General features: G+C 38.4%; 1 protein-coding gene across 9 annotated transcripts in view; it reads left to right on the plus strand.

Annotated features, from left to right (window-relative positions):
* CRADD (CASP2 and RIPK1 domain containing adaptor with death domain) overlaps positions 1-21,824 on the plus strand; it is a 194,701-nt gene that overhangs the window by 43,954 nt on the left and 128,923 nt on the right. For 2 of the 9 annotated variants that reach the window (XM_032297883.1, XM_032297887.1), the window contains exon 3: positions 16,782-16,841. The exons of 4 other annotated variants lie outside the window; for them this stretch is intronic. In XM_032297883.1, coding sequence (XP_032153774.1) covers positions 16,782-16,841 — 60 coding nt within the window. Of the gene's footprint in view, positions 1-6,523; positions 8,753-16,781; positions 16,842-18,231; positions 20,392-21,824 lie in introns of those variants that run through there. 3 more of the 9 variants (XM_032297893.1, XM_032297905.1, XM_032297897.1) reach the window with 3 other exon arrangements.

The following is a 21,824-nucleotide window of genomic DNA, read 5'->3' on the forward strand; positions in this document are numbered from 1 at the left end:
TCTTGCTCTGTAGTCTGCTATGTCTGAAATTACTGTAGCTACTCCCACTTTCTTTTGATTATTGTTAGTGGGGTATATCTTTCTCTAGCCATTTAAATCTATGTATGTCTTTGTATTTAAAGTGGACTTTTTGTTGACCACATATAGTTGGGTTTTGTTTTTTGATCTACTTTGACAATTCCTGATTTTTAATTAGTGTGTTTAGACCATTGGCATTTAAGGTGATTGTTAGTTGGGTATATAGTTGGATAAATATCTACCATATGTGTTATTGTGTTCTATTTGTTGACCTTGTTTTTTGTTTCTATTTTTATCTTCTACATTTTTTTTGCCTTGTGTGGTTTAATATTTAGTATTAAATCATTTTATATTATTCCCTTTTCTCCTTTTTAACATATCAAGTATACTTCTTTTTTGTAGAGGTGAGGTTTCAACTATGTTGCCCAGGCTGGTCTCAAACTTATGGGCTCAAGTAGTCTTCCCATCTTGGCCTCCCAAAGCACTGGGATTATAGGTGTGAGCCACCATGCCCACCCTATACTTTTTTTGTTTTTTTAAACTTTTTTTTTTAGAGGTTTCCCTAGAAGTTTGCTATATATGTTTATAACTCATCCAAGACCAATTTCAAATAACTTGATACCACTTCATGGGTAGTGTGACTACCTTATGATAATGAAATATTCCTAATTTCTCCCTCCTGTCTCACTCATTTCACTTATACTTAGGCATATATAATATATATGTGTGCATATACACAAACACACACATATGCGTGTGTATATATATGTGTGTGTATATGTGTATATATATATATATATATATATATATACACATACACACATACACACACACACACACACACACACACACACACACACACACACAGTCAATCCCCATAGATATGTGCCTCCATGGAGTCAACCAACTGTGGATCAGAATATTTGAAAAAGGATGGATAGTTGCATCTGTACGGCACATGTACAGACGTTTTTCTCTTGTTGTTATTTTCCAAGCAGTACGGTATAACAACTATTTGCATAGTATTAGGTATTATAAGTAATCTAGAGATGATTTAAAGTATATAGGATGATATATATAGATTATAAGCAAATAATGTACCATTTTATATAAGGGACTTGAGCATTCATGGATTTTGGTATCCGTGGTGGGGGAGTGGTTCCTGGAACCAGTCCCCCGTGGATAATAAGGAACTACTGTACACGTAAGCATACATAACCAAATGCATTGTGGCCATTATTATTTTGAACAAACTTTGATCTTTTAGATCAATTAAGAAAAAGAAAAATAAACCTTTTTATTTTACCTTCACGTACTCTTTCTTGATGCTCTTTTCTTCTTTATGTAGCTCTTATTTCTGACCTAATATTATTTTCCTTTTCCCTACAGAACGTTTTTAAACATTTCTTGCAAGGCAGGTCTACTGCCAACAAACTCTCTTAATTTTTGTTAGTCTGAGAAAGTCATTATTTCTCCATCAATTTTTAAGGATAGTTTCACAAGGCACAAGAATTCCGAGTTGGTGGTTTTTTTCTTTTCCTCTCAGCATTAAATACTTCACTCCACTTTGTTCTTGGTTTTATGATTTCTGAGAAGGTGGATATAATTTTTATCTTTGCTTCTCTATCCCAGTGTACTCTTTTTCTTCTGGTTTCTTTCAGGAATATTTTTTTAATCTTTTATTTTTCATAGTTTGAAAATGATAGCCTAGGTGTAGTTTTTGTTGGCATTTATCCTGCATGGTATTCTCTAAGCTTCCTGAATCTGTGGTTTGGCGTCTGGCATGAATTTGGGGGCAATTCTCAGCCTGTATTGTTTTGTATATTTCTTCTGTTTCTTTCTCTCTTTTTCTCCATCTCATATTTCCACTATACATATGTTAAACCTTGTGTAGTAGTCCCACAGTTCTTGGATAATCTGTTTTTCAGTCATTGTTCTCTTTGCTTATCAGCTTTGGAGGTTTCTATTGATACATCCTTAAGCTCAGATGTTCTCTCCTTGGCTTTGTCCAGTCCACTCAGAAGCCCACCAAAGACATTCTTCATTTCTGTTACAGTGTTTTTGATCCTTAACATTTTTTTTTTCTTACGATTTCTCTTTGGTTACATTGCCTTTGTGTCCTGGCATGCTGACTATCTATTTGAGCCCTTAACAAATTAACCATTGTTGTTTTAAATTCCCAGTCTGATAATTCCAACATCCTTGTCATGTCTGTTTCTGATGCTTGGTCTGTCTCTTCAAACTATGTTATTTTGCCTTATAGTATGCCTTGTAATTTTTTCTTGATAGTTGGGCATGAATATGGGGTAAAAGGAACTGCTCTTAAGTAGGCCTTTAGTAATGTAGTGATACATGTGTGAGAGGAGAGGAAGTGAAACCATTTTTGCAAAAATTATGGCAGGGAGAAAAATCTGACATGGGAGAATTATGGCAGTGAAAGAAATCTAACCTATCTCCATGTTAGTTCTCACCTCAAAGCTGCTCCTGTTCATTCCTAGGGATAGGCCAAGCAATATGATAAATATGAGAGGAATTTACTTTATAGTTTAATTTTGAATCAAAGATGGTAACAGCCCCTTCCTGAGGCAAATCCCCTCTTTGCTTGGGGATGAGACTACCTTTGTAAAACTAAAAAATTAGCCACAAGATTAGAAAATATGGCTCAGGAGTCATGCAGCCAGAGGCCACAAGATTCCTCAACTTCCCAGTTGCTCCTATAGATAACATCACTATTGTAAAACCTAAGATTGGTGTTTGAGGTATTTTTCTGAGCCTGCATTCTGATGAACCAACCAGCTGGTGCCACCCAGACTGATAAACTGGCTCATCTGGTCTTTTGGCCCCCACCCAGGAACTGACTCAGTGCAAGAAGACAAACTTCAATTCCTTGTGATTTCAACCCAACCAGTCAGCATTCCCTATTCCCTACCCTGCTACCTGCCAAGTTATCCTTGAAGAATCATAGCCTCTGGATTTTTGGAGAGGCTGATTTAAGCAATAATAAGCTTCTGTCCTCTTGCTTAGCTGCCTGTGGGTTTATTAAACTCTTTGTCTATTGCAAAAACCTGCTGTTCTCAGTGCATCGGCTTTGCTGGGCAGTGGGAAAGATGAAACCGTCTGGTGAATACAGAAGTGTTCTCTTTTCCTATGAGTAGATCTCAGTCTTTTAGTGAGCCTGTGCCTCTGGACTGTGAACCTCACGGTGTTTCCCAGGTTTTATTTCCTCTTAGGTGGGAGGGTCACTGGGCTCAGTTGGAATTATATATTTCTGTTCATCACATGGAAGGCTTGAGTGTGCTAGAACTGAAAATTGCTCTTCCCCCAGGCCAGTTAGGCTGTGGTAAAAATCCGTTGTCCCGTGAGGCTCTGGTTAGATAGCTTCTCCTGAGGACAGGCCTTGTTCAGAAGACCCTGGTGCTCTGGCATGTTTCAAAATGGTTCCTTTTCCTCCTCCTCCTACTGGAAGGGGATTTTTCTTGGGGAAGTATCTGCTCCAGGCCAAGCACAGCGGCTGAGGCTTGTAATCCCAGCACTTTGGGAGGTCAGGTTGGGTGGATTGTTTGAGCCCATGAGTTCGAGACCAGCCTGGACAACACGGAGAAACCTGGTCTCTCCTAAAAATACAAAAACTAGCTGGGTGTGGTGGTGAATGCCTATAGTCCCAGCCAGTAGTCAGGAGGCTGAGTGGGAGGATCCCTTGAACCTAGGAGGTCGAGGTTGAGGCTGCAGAGAGCCCTGATCGTGCCAGTGCACTCCAGCTTGGGTGACAGAGCCAGACGCTGTCTCAAAAAAAAAAAAAAAAAAGTTTCTGCTCTAGTATGTTGTGTTTCTGCGTGTCTAACTGTCTGCTGCTTCAATTTCGGAGGCATCAGTTTACCTGTGATACCACTTTCTAAGAACTAAGAAGACTTGCTGATTTTTCAGTTTGTTCAGCCTTTTTACTTGTTAGGATGATATGGCGACTTTTAAGCTCCTTAAATACAGATTGGAAACCAGAAGCCTCTTGACCTTTCATTTTTTTGCCTTTGGAAAAACTCAGGTGGTTAATACTTCTCTTTTAAAGTGCTGTTTGGAAATTCCGTTATGCAAAGACACAATGTAGATAATTTTTATGCCCAATAAATGATAAGGCACATTGGATATAATTGTCACTGTCTTGCGTTTTTTAGCATAGTTTTAGATGTTTTATTTTGCTACAAAGGAATTTTGAGCAGATGAATGTGACATATATCTGTAAAGAACAGACTTATTATTTGGTATGTTCATCTCTCTGTTAATTATCTTTCACTTACAATATTCCCTGTTTAGCTTTCACTTAGAATATTCCCTGCATTTCCTGTTTAACTGGTGGTCCAATATGGGTATCAGTGGAACAATATATGTCATATATATATATTTTATTGTACTTTAGGTTGCGGGGTACATGTGTGGATCATGCTGGATTGATGCATAGGTACATAGATGGCAATGTGGTTTGCTGCCTCCATCCCCCATCACCTATATCTGGCATTTCTCCCCATGTTATCCCTCCCCAACCTTCCTACGCCCAGCTCTTCCTCCCCTAGTCCCCAACAACAGACCCTAGTCTGTGATGTTCCCCTCCTTGTGTCCATGTGTTCTTATTGTTCAACACCTGCCTATGAGTGAGAAGATGTGGTGTTTGACTTTCTGTTCTTTGTCAGCTGAGAATGATGGTTTCCAGATTCATCCATGTCCCTACAAAGGACACAAACTCATCGTTTTTTTATGGCTGCATAGTATTCCGTGGTGTATATGTGCCACATTTTCCTTGTCCAGTCTATCGATGGGCATTTGGGTTGGTTCCAGGTCTTTGCTATTATAAACAGTGCCGCAATGAACATACGTGTGCATGTGTCTTTATAATAGAATGATTTATACTTTGGATATATACCCAGTAATGGGATTGCTGGCTCAAATGGAATTTCTATTTCTAGATCCTTGAGGAATTGCCACACTGTCTTCCACAGTGGTTGAACTAATTTACACTCCCACCAGTCTTCCTATTTCTCCACATCCTCTCCAGCATCTGTTGTCTCCAGATTTTTTAATGATCGCCATTCTACCTGGTGTGAGATGGTATCTCAAAGTGATTTTGATTTGCATTTCTCTAATGACCAGTGATGATGAGCATTTTTTCATATGTTTGTTGGCCTCATATATGTCTTCTTTTGAAGACATCAGAATCTACGAAGAACTAAAGCAGATTTACAAGAAAAAAAAAACAAACCCATTCAAAAGTGGGCGAAGGACATGAACTATATGTCTTAGGAATAAAGCAATTTTAAACCACCATGAGTGGTAGCAGTGTTTAGCTGAGCTCTGTTTCCCAGTTGTCACCAACTGCTGTATCTACTCCCTAGATACACAGATGCATGGTCTCAAACTGTTCTCTTTTGAAGAAAAAAAATTTTTAAAAAGTAGACTTTGAACCAAATGCCATGACTATCTTTAATGCCTTGAAAGGCTCTCATTCCACCCAATCCCGCCCAACTCCTCTCACCCCAATTTCCTTGTGAACTACTTTGGGAAATGCTACTGGTGGTGGTGTGATGATATTTGTAAGCACGAAAATAAAAAGCCGGGAATATGTAAGAGATTCAGATTTTGCTGAAGTGGAGAATTTGACTTGTGGAGTATTGTAATGCAAAATTTTATGCACTGTTAATGGAAAGGGTTTGCTATATAGCTACAGGTCCAGTGTAGGTTGAGAAGCTGGGAACATTTGTTTTACTTTTGAGTGTGTAGAGAATTTGAATAGGAGAACAGGTGGGTATAGAGTGCATCTCCGTCCCATTCATTGTTAGGCTTTATATATACCTTTCTCTCTTAATCCTCAAAACTCCCTTCCTATAAGGTAGATATTTTCCCCAATTTGCAGATAAGGAAGCTCAGACAGATGAACTTTTCCAAGGTCTCAAAGCTAGTGTATCTTGGGACTGTATTCAAACCCAGGGCTGACTTCAAGACCCATGATTCTTCTACTAAATTAACCTGAATGCTTGCGAAGTCTGTGGCTCTAATTGTTTCTATGGCTAATTAATGTTCATGAACTGGTGAAGAGTAAATAGTTTAGTTTTTAGTTTTCTTTTTTTTTTTTTTGAGACAGAATTTCACTTTTGTCACCCAGGCTGGAGTGCAGTGGTGCAATCTTGACTTACTGCAACCTCCGCCTCCTGGGTTCAAGCGATTCTCCTGTCTCAGCCTCCTAAGTAGCTGGGATTACAGGCAGCTACTTAGGAGTATTTTGAGTAGAGACGGGGTTTCACCATGTGGGCCAGGCTGGTCTAGAATTCCTGACCTTAGGTGATCCGCCCACCTTGGCTTCCCAAAGTGCTGAGATTCTAGGCGTGCGCCACTGAGCCCGGCCAGTAGTTTAGTTTTTTAAAATAACTCCCTCAACTTTGTTGGGTCTGTTTATTTGAGAGTGTGTATTTATTTGGGGCCATATATGTATTTTTACATTTACCTATTTTATTTTTCTCAGGTCTTGCTTTTGATATTAGAGAAGGAAGCTTTACTAGTAGCACTCTAGTTGGAGGTGTACATTTCTTTATTAGGCAAGAATCTTATTCAGGTAAATATAGACATTATATTTATTTATAAATACAATGATACTGAAGTATAAAGAACCACAATTTATTATTTTTTTCCTCCCCCCTCCCCAGCCGTGAAGCTTACCAGGTAGAATTCTGGTTTTGGTAGCAGGAAAGGACAGGTGGCAACTTTGTGAATTGTGGCATTTGAGATTAGACTGCTATACAACTCGGTGTACTACAGCACACTAGTTAACAGAAGGGAATAGCGCTGTTGTCAAAGACACGGGAAGGTCTCTTTTAACTGAAAGAGCACTCTTTGGCATTTGGCCATCTAGGTTTCACGATAACATGACGAAGCAGGAACCTTGAAATTGCTCCTCTTTATATTCTGTTCCTGGATAATTACCATCTATACTCAGATTTCGAAAGGTCCTTTTACTTTGTGATTGCATCTTTCAGCAACAACTCTTATTATCCTGTTATGCAATTTGCCTTATTTATGATGCTCAGGTGGGAAAAGGTTCAGCCTCCACAATTGAGATTGCCCTGATTGAGCATTTTATGGTGCTTTTGCTTGTTTTGCTGATCAGCAAACAGAGTCCAAGACAGGTGAATTTCTTCCAGATGTGCATTTGAATAATTGGACAGATCCCTGCGGTCTCTTCAGTAAAAACACAAGTTTTTACTTATTCTTACCGTCTTCCTCCATGCATGGCTTCCTGTGGTCACAATGCAAAGGGCTGTGTAGTTGCAGGATGACTCCACAGTTAATATTGAGCTCATGAGGAGTAAATAGTTCATCCAAGCTGGGAATCTCAGACCTTCATTAGGTCTGCTTATTTGGGTACCAGAACCTGTCACTATCCAGGAGACACACAGCAGATCAGCCTTCATTTGCTTTGTTGCCATTTTAGGCATGAAATAGAACCATTTTCTCTTAGAACATGGTGTCCCTGTGTAGTAATAAGTGATAGCACTTTATGGGCTTTAAGGAGTCTAGAGCCAGGCCGGTTAGCAACTGAAGCTGTAATGACTCAGCTGGACGCTGACAGCCTTTTTCTGAAGTTATGTGAGCAGAGGCGGGTGAGGGAAATGTGGCTCAGTGACCCACAGTGCTCAGTGCTCAGTTCAGTGACAGGCAGCTGGGAGAGCTGAGCCACGGAGAGGCCAGCAAGCCAGAGGGATTTGCTGCCATGCTGTGACGTGGAAGGCAGGGTCCACTCAGCTCTGTATTGATGACGTTCTTAAGTCTGAAGGAATTAATGCAGTTTCTGGATGTGCCTCTTCATCACCACACCTGTTCAAGGAGGAACCGGGGACCCACCCCACGAGTCAGCTTTATAAAAGTTTTTCCTGACAATGCTCTCTACTCCTGGAGGTAGACTGTGTTTTTCTCCTGTACTCTCCTCTAACACAGAACTTGTGTTACTATATGGTACCTGTTTATCTGCCCTCTGGACTGTGAACCCTTGAGAACAGAAATATTTGTCTTATCACTCTTTGAATTCTCAGTACCGGCACTCCACCCCTCCAAGGAAAAAATTATAGCAGCTATCTATAATTGATAATCAGAATTAATGAAATATGGTAGCACAGGTATGAATAGAGTTAAAATTATCAGAGTGATTATAAAATACATAGGAATAAACAACAGAAATTGGGCAAGACCTTTATGAAGGACATTTCCAAAATTAATTATGGCACATAAAAGAACACTTGAATGAACAGAGTAACATGTTCGCTGGTGAGAAGAGTCAATGTAGTAAATATGTCAATATCACTTTTTGTCTATATTAACCTAAAATTTAATACAATTCCAGCATAGGTTGTAATGTTATTTTTATTCTATGGAATTTGATAAAATATAGTAAAATTCAGAAAAACTTTTTGTGTATATTAACCTAAAATTTAATATAATTCCAGCATAAGTTGTATTGTTATTTTTATTCATGGAATTTGGTAAAATACAGTAAAGTTCAGAAAAACATTGCCTGAGACCAGTGAAAAATGAAAAAGAGGAGAAAATTTTATCTCATCAAGTATTAAAACATAAAGTGTAGTAAATATAAACAAAATTGTAGACAAACTAAGAAATTGGGAGCCAGGATAATCTGGATACCCAAACTTGACAAAGGCCTCATAAGAAAAAAATGTAGATTTAAGCATAGATGCAAAAATTATTAACAATATATTAACAAATGGAATCCAGCAAAACAGAAAAAGGATAATATATCATTACCAAATGTGGTTTATCCTGGAAATGCAAGATTGGTTTAGCATTTGAAAATCAATGTAATTTATTCTATTAATGGAAAACAGAGAAAAGAGAATAGCATAGCTACAACAGGAAGTTTAGAAGCAGGCTTGAGTATACATAGAAGCCTAGTACAGGTTCATAGTCCTTTATCTGAAATGTTTGGGGCCAGATATATTTAAAAATTAGAGTTTTTGACAGTATCTCATAATCAAATTCATGTAAATCTCCACAGTAGAAGAGATTAATACTGACAATAAATGGGACAATAAAGGCCAGAAATAGCCTCACATTAGCTCAGGTCAAGTTTTACCACCAAATGAATTTAAGTTCCAAACTGCAAAAAACAAAAGACTCTGTTTTTAGAGCTTTATGATTTCAGAATTTCAGGTTAGGAATTGTCAACTCCTTAATGTCAGGGTGGCTCATCAAGTCAGTGATGAGAAGATTTATAAAAGGTATTGGGATTATATACTAGTCACTTAGAGGAAAGAAAGGATAAAGTTAAATTCCTACTTGATAGCAATATTGTTTATGTTTAAAGATTTTATGTTAAAAAGCTAAAGAATCTATAAAAGCACAAAATATATACTAAATCTTTATTTATAATCTTGTGGTAGTGGAGATCTTTGTAAGCATGATACCAAGAGCAGAAACTAAATATATTTTAAAAAGACATCTGAGAGCTGGGCGCAGTGGCTCACGCCTGTAATCCCAGCACTTTGGGAGGCCAAGGTGGGCAGATCACCTGACATTGGGAGTTTGAGACTAACCTGACCAACATGGAGAAACCCGTCTCTACTAAAAATACAAAATTAGCCAGCCGTGGTGGTGCATGCCTGTAATCCCAGGTACTCGGGAGGCTGAGGCAGGAGAATTGCTTGAAGCTGGGAGGCAGAGGTTGCGGTGAGCCAAGATCGTGCCATTGCACTCCAGCCTAGGCAACAAGAGCAAGACTCCGTCTCAAAAAAAAAAAAAAAGATCTTAGATTTAACTAAGCCAAAATTACAAAGAACACCGTAAATGAAATTAAAAACTAATGTCAATGTGGAGAAAATGTTGGCTACATATATAGTGGCTAAAGGTTTATTGCCCGTAGTTTATAAAGAGCTCTTATAGATTAATAAACAAGAGATGCATTCTCCAGGACAAAATCAGACCAAAGATATGAAAAGGTAATTTGCAAGAGAAGAAATACAAATGGCCACCAGATTCTCCACTACTACCATATCACCATCACTACTAGCAGCTACCATTTACTGTTCATTGTCTACCAAGCACTAGGCTAATATCATATTGTGCTTTAGAAAATACTATGAGGCAGTGCAATTATTTACATTGTGCAATGAGGACAGTCCAATTTAGGGAGCTAAAGCAGCTTGTCCTAGATCATACATTTAGCAGAACTGTTGCTGGGCTGTCTGCCTCCAAAACTCTTGCTCTTCAATATAACACTGACCTACTGCCCCTATATATCAGTATTTGTATAAAAAGAAAATTCAGTGGAAGGAACCAGAAGTTGCCATTTGTTTTGCCTATCAGATTGGAAACAATTGAAAGTGAATATTCATAGCCAGGGAAGATCAGAGTGTGAAGCCTGTACTCTCATCTATTGCTGATGGCAGTGTCAACTGGCATGATTTTTCTGGAAGACACTTAAGCAGTATGTATTGAAAACTACATCCTTTGATAAAGTATTTCTACTTTTTTTTTTTTTTTTTTTTTAGTAGGGTTTTGCTTTTGTTGCCCAGGCTGGAGTGCCATGGCGTGATCTTGGCTCAACGCAGCCTCTGCCTCCTAGGTTCAAGCGATTTTCCTGCTTCAGCCTCCCAAGTAGCTGGGATTACAGGCATGCACCACCATGCCCAGCTAATTTTGTGTTTTTAGTAAAGACAGAGTTTCTCCATGTTGGTCAGGCTGGTCTTGAACTCCCAGCGTCAGGTGATCTGCCCACCTCCGCCTCCCAAAGTGCTGGGATTTCAGGCGTGAGCCACCACGCCTGGCCCAGTGTTTCTACTAAGAATTTGTCTGAAAGGACTACTTTGATAAGTGCTTATATGTACAAGGAATTCATTTCAGTATTGTTTATAAAAGCAAAAGTTTGAAAGAAACTTGTTCATCAGTGAAAGATTGGTTAAATGAGTTATGAGAGAATTGAAGGTGTAGAGCTATATTTATTATTTAAACATTGACTCTCATTTACTTTTCTGTTTTTAAAGGGAGTCTCACCCTGTCACTGAGGCTGGAGTGCAGTGGCACAGCCTTGGCTCACTGCAACCTCTGCCTCCCGGGTTCAAGCAGTTCTCCCACCTCAGCCTCCCAAGTATCTGGAATTACAGGTGGGCACCACCACACCTGGCTGATTTTTATATTTTTAGTTGAGATGGGGTTTCACCATGTTGGCCAGGCTGGTCTTGAACTCCTGACCTCTCAACTGACCTGCTCACCTTGGCCTCCAAAGTGGTGGGATTATAGGTGTGAGCCATCTATAGGTTGGCACTCGGCCGACCCTCATTTACTATTGGATGGAAAAACAAAACAAAAATAAAACAAAGCATGTTGCAAAACAGTTCTGTGGTACAAGTGTATATTTGAAAAACGCCAAATCATATACATATATGCCAAGAAAAAAGTCTGGGGAGGCTGTGAAACACAGTTCTGAGAGTGGTATAATTATTAGTGTTTTATTTTTTTCTTCATGTTTTTCTGCACTATTTATTGATTTATTTTTGCAGTATACATATACTCTAGTTGAAAAAATATTTAAAAATAAATACTGTAATTTTCTCAGACTGATAGAACATCTCTACTTGAACATGAAGCACAGAACTTGGGGATGTGCGTCCAACTCTGTATATTTACTTTGCTTTTGTTAGGGAGTATTTAGGTACTTCCTATACGTATGTTTTACTTTTTGAAAGTTGACACAGGCATGAGCTCACATGTACATTATTTCCCACGTTACTCCAAGAATTGCCAGACTTCTATTTCACTGACTGTGTTTAAAGTAGTAGTTTGCCAGCTACTTGGTTTGCATATCCAGTCAGTGTGAAAGTTATGTAAGTATTCTGCTCCGTAGATACAAGGAAATCCTCTTTGCCCAATCAGTAGATCAAGAAGGTAAACACCTTCTTAATTGCAAATGAAGTTTTAAAAAGTTGGCTTAACAAATATTGCTGTAAATTTGCTTAACAGATCCAGCTGTATAGCTTAACAAATATAGCTCAGGAGACCTACCTGAGGATTCTCATGGTTTAGAAAAGAATTATTTCTAATAGGGAGACAATCATGTTGGGCGTATCTTAAAATGCTTGAGATAATCTTCAAAATATATTGTGAAACAGTGAAGCCTAATATTTTATATGACATGAGCAATTTGCCCAGTGACTTTGAACATTATCCTGACCATCAAAGAACATAATTTAATAAGCATTGTGGACTAAGTAACTTTAGTGTACATTTTCATAGCATCTCTAAAGATTTGGATGCAGAGTTATGAGTTCCATTTGATTGAACTGGTAGTTTTAGAAACAGATTTTTAAATTACTTACCAAGTGAAAAAGGAAAACACCTGTATTGAAAACCCTGGTTGTAGATCATTCTAAAGGCCATTTGGGACAGCAGAACAAGGCGACAATCTCAGAGAAAATAGTTGGTAATGGGCTTTTAGAGATGGTGTTTTAATGCAGTAGTTATTTTGAATTATATTTAAAATGGTTTATTGACCCTGTTCTTCTGTTTTGACATTCTCTTTTGAGGCATACAAGTTATACCAATGGTATTTGAATAGTGGAACTCTTGTGTACCAGTTAAGAGGGTGCATTTTAGAGTCAGACAGACCTGGGTTAAAATCCAGGCTCTCCCACTTAGTTGTTTTTTGAGATTTGGCAAGTCACTGCAGTCTCTCTAAGATTTAGTTTCTTCATTTCAAAAGAACAGACCTGACAGAGTTGTTGAGAGGATTAAAGGAAATAATTTTTTGTAAAGAGCATAACAGTACCTGGCACATATTAAATGTTCCAAGAACATTTTAAGGCTTTTAATATTTTTCCTCTTCTCTTTTTTAAAGAGTGGTTGCTTTTTTTTAATCACAAGTAGTCCAATTTTTGAGAAGATTTTCATAACAATATATAGTAATGGAAAGAATGCACGCTGTGTTGTCTGATAGACCCAGATTTGAAGTATTAAGAAAAACAGCGTGAAATCGTGCTGCCCTTAACAGCCTCCTAACTTTAGGCGAATCATTCTGCTCTGTGCCTCAATTTTCTTCCCTAAGAAATGGAGTCAGAATGCTGACCTTGTTGGAGGTCATAAGGATTTGAAGTGATATAGGCTAAGTGTCAAACTCTATGCCTGCAGGAAAGTGAATGGTTACTATCATTATTGTTATAAAGCTAATAAATATCAAAGAACATCTTAAGCTTTTTAATATTTTTCCTCTTCTCTTTATCTTTAATTGTAATTCTTTAAGAAATTGGGTACACATAGCTAACACTGTGCAATATAAGAAAAATTTTAATAAGTTATATAAAAATGTATTATAATACTACATTTGGTAAACACAGAATAAGAGTCTGTAGGTAGGGATTATATGAGTAGAGAATGATGTGTACTTAGGGCCTGGCTTTGGGGTGCTTGTCAGAGATGAGTGTATGCGGAAGAAGCAGCAGGAAAAGTCAGTGTTTCATTTCTCCATCCCTTCTCACCAGCCACACCAAAGAGGTGATGTCATGGGCTTCTGATGCTGTGTTTGCCCCCATCACCCAGCCATCTGGAATAGCTGCTGGAGGTGCCCAATGTGCCAGCACCGAGGGAAGGCCTGGCTGCTTGGCAGACATTGGTGATGCTGTGACATCGAGTTCCTGGGGAGGTTGCCCGCCTAGGTGGACTGCCACATGCTGTATGTCTTGCTTCGTATTTGCGCAGTATGGTGCTTGATGTGATTCATTCATCCATTCATTCATCCTTTTTTTTTTTTTTTGAGACAAGGTCTCACTCTGTCACCCAGGCTAGAATGCAGTGGTGATCAAGGCCCACTGCAGCCTCAACCTCCCAGGCTCAATTGATCCTATACTGCACCGCAGCCTCCTGAGAAGCTGTGACTACAGGCATGCGTAACCACACCCTGCTAATTTTTTATATTTTTGTAGAGATAGGGTTTCACCATGTTGCCCAAGGCTGGTCTCAAACTCCTGGGCTCAGGTTATCTGTCTGCCTCAGCCTCCTAACGTGCTGGGATTACAGGCATGAGCTACCTGCCTAGCCTGTTCATTTATTTTTCCCCTTCCTCTCTCCTTCCCTTTTGTTTTTCTTTTTTCTTTCTTTTTTCCCTTCCTCTCTTCCTCCCTCACTTTCTTTTATCCAGCCATCTATCTATTCATCAGTCCATCCATCTGTCCATCCATCCTATCCATCTATTCATCCTTCCATCTTCTAGGTCCTAGGTATAGTAGTGAACAAAATAGTCAAAATCCCTTCCCTCAAGAAGCTTACATTTTAGAGATTCAAAGCATTTTCAAATGTGTTATTTCATTTGCTTTTTAAAACAAGTATATGAATTTTGAATTTTTTAGTACTTTCATTTGCTAGATGAGGAAACAAAAATACTTTGAGATTAAATGACCTACCCAGGATAATAGTGCTATGAATAAAACCCATTATTTTTTTAATTTAGAACGCTTTTATCTGTAACACTTTTTGTATTCTAAACAAGTTTTTAATCAATGAAACACGTTTTCATGCTGTTTTTCTTAATACTTTAATCACAGGTAGCCAAGGGAATTTTAAAGAACATTAAATGCACTCAACTCAGCTGCTTTAACCTTTCAATATGTTCCCTCTGCTCTTAGAATGAGATTTGAAATCCAGAACGTCACTGCATCATGGGGCCAGTGCTTCCTTCCCTTCCCAGCTCTGTCTCCAGACCCTGTCCCTTGTATTGCCTGTCTTCTGCAAATGCCAGCCTTCTTTCCTGACCTCAGCTTCAGTCCTTTTCATGTACTGTTCCCTCAGCTTGAAATCCTCCTCTGTTCCCTTCCTGTTCCTCCTCGCCCTATCTATCTTCACCAAGCTAATCCCACTCAACTCACAGATCTCAGCTTTCATGCCACTTCTTAGGAAAAGGCCTTCCTCGTCCCCCTGCCAAGGTCAGGTCCCTGTACCATTGTGCTTTCTCATGGCACCCTGTGGTTTTCCTTCATGGCTCACCTATCACAATCCAGGATTTTGTTGACTGCCTGCCTCTCCTCCTGAAAAGGTTAGAGGGTTAGCTCCATGGGGCAGAACACTATTATGTCTTTTTCACCACTGTTTCCCTGGCTAGCACTGGGCCTCCTGTAGGCCCTCCAAAATATGCAAATAAATGAATGAATGAACACCCTGGCCGCATGGAAACCCAGAGCAGCACAAGTGAGTTCAAATGCTATGGTTAATTCCATCTCACTTCCCTCTTGGATGCGACTTTAGCAGTGTAGGCAGCTTACGAAATGGTGCAGGTTTCTTGTGCTTTACTAATGTTTAAATAAATAGAAAGTGTTAAGATATGGAGTTTGTAAAGTGGCAGCAAAAAGTGACAAGGGGTGGGGACCCAAATACAGAGCCTAGGGAAAATAGAATACACCAAATTGTTTGTTTTTATGTCTCTTTTCCACTAGATTGTGAGCAAGTTAAAGTCAAGTACCAGAACTTATTTATGTTTATATTTTCAAAGAGACTGTAGTGCCTAGTTCATAGTAGCTATGGAATAAATGTTGAATGAATGAATGAATGATACACCTCTTACCTTTGAAGCTGAGTTCTTGTGTTCTTCATGCTGATAGTAGAAACAGAAACAGTTGAGTACAGTAGCTCATGCCTGTACTCCCAGTCCTCTGGGAGACTAAGGCGGGAAGATCGCCTGAAGCCAAGAGTTTGAGACCAGCCTGAGTGACAAAGTGAGACCCCATCTCTACAAAAAGGAAAAAAAAAAAAAAAAAGAAATTGGAACAGTATTATTTATAGAAAAAATACTAGGTCTAAAACCAGAGAGACCTAGGTTAAAACTGTATTTAAAATGAGAATAAGTATTTTTATCAAGCGGAGTTGTTGGGAGGGTGGGATACATGTAGATGGGGTACATAAAGTGCGTAGCAAGCCGGGTGTGGTGGCTCACGCCTGTATTTCCGTCTACTAGGAGGCTGAGGTAGGAGGATCCCTTGAACCCGGGAGGCAGAATTTGCAGTGAGCTGAGATTGCACCACTGGACTCCAGCCGGGGTGATGGAGGGAGACTGTCTCAAAAAAAAGTGCATAGCAGGCACCAGGCACATCTGACAGCTCCCTAGAACATTTAAGCTCCCCTTTTTTGCCTAAACTTTCCCTTTGGTATAATTTTAGAAAGACTTTTGGGGAGCATGACATAAATCATTAAAAAAGAGAGAGACTCAAAGCAGAATTGTGGCAGTTGAACTTTGACTTGTATTTATCAAAGCAAGCATGATGCTGGGATGCTTAAATAGCAGTACAGTACATTGCAAAGGAACTGGGGAATAATGTTCCTATTATTCTTGTCCATGGTGAGCCTATTACTAGAAAAGAGTGACCACATTGATTTCTAAAGTCTTTACATTCAAAACTGTCTGTGCTGGCCACCATCATTTATGTTTTTCCATCTCTATTTAAAACATCAACTAGCCCCAACTTTTCCTCTAGTTATTTCTTTTATTAGATTTATTCTGTTCTCTACAATAAAATCTGTCTTCTATTCCTATCCATGCTGGTTCAAGTAGTTATAATGGGTGGATATAGGGTGTGTTGGTAAATACACTGAGTTCCTTGAGCTCCACGTTGATGTCCCTTAGGATGCAGCTAGGGATAGGCTAAATATTTTCTAGTCTCTCAGCTCCTACCCCTGGTCTAATTATGATATAGAGACCAGAGAAGTGTCACCCATTTTTCTTTCTCCTCTGAATGTAGAGCAAGAGCAAATGATTTCAGATGACAGCATGAGACGTTCGATCAACCACCTGGATTTATGTGAGTCTTGTACTAGGCCCATTACAGTTAAAAGCTCTAAGTCATTTTATAGCCACATCAGTTTAGTTCTCTTTTATAGCACTTATTATGTGATACAAAATACGCAAGGCACTGGAGATACAAAAACAATTAGTTGCTCAAGGAACTTTAACTTGACTAGGGAACACAGACATAGGAGCAAACATGATACTGTCTGGCGAGACCACATAGATACATGTGCAAGGGGCAGAGCAGGCAATGATGACTACTGGTCTGGGGCAGTTGAGGGAAGGTAGCGTATGCTGCCTAATGAAGAATAAATTAGAGCTTGCTGTGTGAACAGGGTTGTAGAGGAAATAGTACATGGAAAAACGGGGAGATATGGACCCATATATTTTGTGCAGGGATGTCCAAGAACTTAGATATTGCTATGTTGCAAGTACGAAGGCTTTTTTGAGATCGGACAATCCCAAGGTAGGTTATGGACTCTCTTTGGCGTCCCCAAAATAAAAATAAAGCATTCAAATCTGCTGAAGATAGCTTGAATGGTATTTTTGCTAAAGGCAGAGTCATATACGGTATGTGCCAGATAAAAGTCAGTGCCTATTATATAAGCATTGAGCTTACATTAATTAATTTAAAAGAAAGGATTCAAGCTTTGTACTTTACTAATCTGCATCTAGGGAACTGATCTGGTATGTGTTAATCTGGTATATGTTATTGTCAAGTCACCAGCTAAAGCAGTCTGTTGTTTGGAACCTCTGCCCCCTCTTAGTCAAACAAATGCCATCATAAAAAGCAGTGCAAATTAAGTGTCACCTTTTCTCAATGGGATGGGGTGGTTTCTTTTGGAGCAGAGGTAGCTTCCAGAGAATCAATATAGTAGCCAGAAGAAAAATGGAGGGTGGCCTTACCTTGTCCACTCCGGGCTGCCCGGGAGTGAAATGGCACCTTGGATACTGTACTCCTTTAAATTGTCCATGTTGCCTGCTTCACAGCCTTCCCGGGCCAGGGAGCTGGATAGTCAGTTTATGGCTCTGAGAACCAGAGCAGGACTGTTGTGCTAGCAATTGCATGCTTTTTATGAAACAGGGAATGTTGTTTAGGGAATTTGGGCAGCTGGAACCTGCCACATTGGCAATTTGGACTGAGGAGGAATTTCAGGGTGATAAAATAAAGCTCATTATATAAATTTGTTTGGGTATTTAGGCGGCCGAGAAGGGCGGAGATGAGAGTATTCCAAAGGCAAATAGAGTTTCGTAAACAGCTCCCTCTCTATTCGTTTTTACTGTAAGCGTTGAATTGAGCTAGGAGGATCACATGCCTGTTTTGCAAAGGGCAGTCATGTTCTGCTGTTTCTTAGCTGTTTTGTCAGTTGGAACAAAACAACAGTGCTGCTCATTTTTTGCAGGGTTAGAGGAAAAAGGAAGGGCTGGCCGAAGAACGGGGTGGGGAGCTGGAGAAGAGAAGGGCCAAAAGTTTCAGACTGTGGGGATGAGGACCTGAAGGAGGCCCATGAGACCTCAGGCATGGGCCCTGGAACTCTGCCTTTTTGAAGCCTGTTGACAATCTCACCCTAATTTAACCTTTTGTGGAATTCTTCCATGAGGTGCAGTTGCCAACGTCAGGCTTCCTAGAAAATTGAGCCTACCCACTCTGTTATGAAGCCTACCCGGAAGAGCTGGCAGAGTGGGCCCCCTCATTAGAACTGCAGCAACACTAACTGAAGCAAAGCCCTCTCGGAAGAAACAAACTCATTCCTCACACCTGCCTCACCCCACTCCCACCGCCAGCCCCTGCGCAATACGCCAGCCCTCAATAAAAACTAAAACTGATGTCATTGCAACCTTTGCTTATTCGTTTTTGTGCATAAAGTGTCAACCTCCTGTTTTATTCTCATAAATAATGGAAATCTTACTCCATTCCAGAAAATTATAAAAGATAACAGGGACCCAATTCAAACAGAGTAAAAATAATTAGTAAGTCACAAACTCTTGACTAGAAAGAAAAAAAGAGAGAACGGGAAGGAGACAGAAAGAAGGAAAGAGAGAGAGAGAAATGAGGAAAGGAAGGAAGAAAGTGAAAGAAGAAAATCTTGTTGGTGTTAAAATGTGTCTTTAAGGTGTTAAAATGTGTCTTTAAGGGGAAACTATCATTTAGGTTACTAGTGGTTTCTTTCTTTATCATTTTAATTTCCATTAATAAAGTGTGACTTTCAAAGGATACAGAGAATTTGGGAATAGGGAGTTTTATATTTTTTTGTTTTTTCCCTTCTCCCAGATACACAGTTATCTGACTATGTAGAAACACGAGCCCACCTATCCTGACTGACCTTGGCAGTGGCCAGGGGACAGGAGGAAGTGTAGTGCCATAGGAGGGGCGCCAGCCCTGATGAAGGACCTGACTTTCTTTCCTTCTCTCTCCTACATCCAAATGTTGAGGCGACTGAGCAGTAGTTAGTGTAGCCTCTTCTTCTTTTAAAAAATGTACACGCTGTTTATTTGCAGTACAGATTTGAGGTTGGTACCTACTAATCTTACCAGGATATATATGTATCGAAAACATACAACATATTATTTAAAAACTAATGTATTATTTAGGTTTTACTAAATTATCCTGTTTTTAGGGTATGCTGATGGGCTAAGTTTGCCTAAGCTCCTGAGATTTAGATTCCTACTTATTGGCATTAGAGGATTTCTTTAAAACTAAAAGCTAATAAGATTAAATATCATAAAAGCCTTTCTAGGAAAATACAATCAAAAACATCAAGGCTGTCTCCTACAGTTAGTGGTTTCTATTATCTTGGTTCTCAGAGCTATGACAATGTTGTTGGATTTCAAGAATTCAAAAAGACAAAAAGGAAACTCATAAATTTGAAATGGGGAAAGGGAAAGATCTTGGAAGTCTTCTGTTTTTAAAATAGTCATGCTCATCTTTAAAATAGGAAAAACATTCATTATTTGTTATTTATCAAGGGAAAAAACCCAGTCTGTACTTTTAAATTAATGCAGAGACTAATATTTTATAGGGAGAACATTAATAATCATTGTAGAGCCCATTAATCACAACTCTGCTATTGATTTATTGTAAATATGCCTTCCATTTTCTTCCTCATTACCAGTCACCTTCTTTAATTATAAGAGGGCTTTCATTAAAACTTTTGAATCATTTATTTTGGAGCACCTAACTTTAGAAGACATTTCTTAATTTTTATAGCATTAAATACAAATGTTTTTATTTTAGAAAACATCATAAAGTAAAACTTTACTAGAGAAGTTTGGCTAAAGATACAAAAATATATAGAAGGAAAAATATATTTAAAACTGCACAGTTTTTACAACAGCATGTATGGTATTTGGATTCAGAATTTTAACTAGTAGTAATCTCATCTATGTAGTAATACATTTTAAAATAGAAAAAAAAAATCTGCCAAAACAGACCAGTTGTTTACTAGCTATTTAACTTTTATGAGCTGAAATTAGATAGTGAAGTGGAATAATTAGAACAGTTTTTTCTCAAATCTAAATATTTTTCTTTTTCATTAACATTTCAGTTAAGTTTGAAGAAATTCCGAAAATGAGATTCTCATTAACTAAAAGGAATCCTAAGAGTTATAAGCCATCCACGTTTTTCTATGACATTAGGATTTTTCTTCGAAAAACAATTTTGGAGGAGGATTGTCAGATTTGTTAATTTTCCATAATGTGGTTTACCTAAGGTTTTGCTTTTTAATTAAAAAAAATTTTTTAAAGAAGCTTTCTTAGTGATTTTTGTCATCATTTTTATTTGTTGCCATGGAAATAAGAAATTGGATTATATTTCTGTGAAAGCCTTATTCTTAACATCAGTGCCTATCTAGAAAATATAGGAGTCACACTTGATCATTCAGAATCATTTTGAAATTCTCTGGTAAGTTTTTAAAAAGCCAGCGTTGATTAGTATTATGTGACTAGTTATATTTATTCTTATTACAGCAGTCTAGTTATTGTTTGTATAACTATAGTTTTTTCCTAATAAAAATAAAATGTCTATTTGCAGTATAAAAAGAAGTATGTATATTTGATAATTTTGTTGCATAAAATACTTAATACCTGTTAAAAGCTGTTTGACTTTCGGTTTTAAAACAGCTGTGTAGTTTGGTGAGTCCTGCAGATTCCAGCTTTCTCTGTGGCCTTCGAGCCAAGTAATTTTTTGCAACATTTTCCTTTGCTTTTTTATAAACACTTAAAAATTGTACTTGCTTTTCCTGAAGGCCAGTCATTAAGTTAGAAAGCACCAAAGGTGTTATGAAATTGCCCTTTATTTTTTCGTACATTCGGGGGGAATGATAGATTTTGTGTATCTCTTGTGAGTTGTTAGAAACATTTAGGGCTGCTAACTCCTGGAGCTGTATACTTACCTTATTACAGATGTAATGATTTTGTCTAACTGCATTACTTTAAGATGAGTTTGTTGATGAGTTTGTTGCTTTCATGCTTTGGCAAGGATCTTTAATTTTACTTTTGTTTAGCGTATTTTGTTGTAATGTGCTTCTCCCCCATATCATGCTTCTAAATTTGGGATAAGCATAGAATCATTTTAGGACTGTAGGTTTACTAGAAAGCATGGCATATATAAATTAGTGACTAAGGATTATAGAGTCCCTTCATAAATATGGTCATCATGAAAAAAAGTTAAAAAGTCAAAGAAGGTGCTACTCCAGTAAAAACTATTTCCTCTGTAAAATCCTGATACCTCATAGGAAGCTTTGGATCTCGTTCTCAACTACCAAAATTCTTTAAATATGAAAGTTAACATGACATGAAAGTGGAATACACTCTGTGCTGAAAACCCACTGTTCAAGGTGTGTGGTTATTAATCTGGGTTTGAATTTACAAATTATATGGTCTGATTAATTTGTAGACAATGACGATGGAGGTTAGTTTATGGGCTTTAGAACAAAGAGACTGATAAAATATTACTCATAAGCCTTTCTGCTTGTTTGTGACTCTCTGGAAATGCCAT

Source organism: Sapajus apella, unplaced genomic scaffold (genome assembly GCF_009761245.1).
Source record: "Sapajus apella isolate SASKATOON/1434 unplaced genomic scaffold, GSC_monkey_1.0 scaffold2, whole genome shotgun sequence".
Lineage (NCBI taxonomy): Eukaryota > Metazoa > Chordata > Mammalia > Primates > Cebidae > Sapajus > Sapajus apella.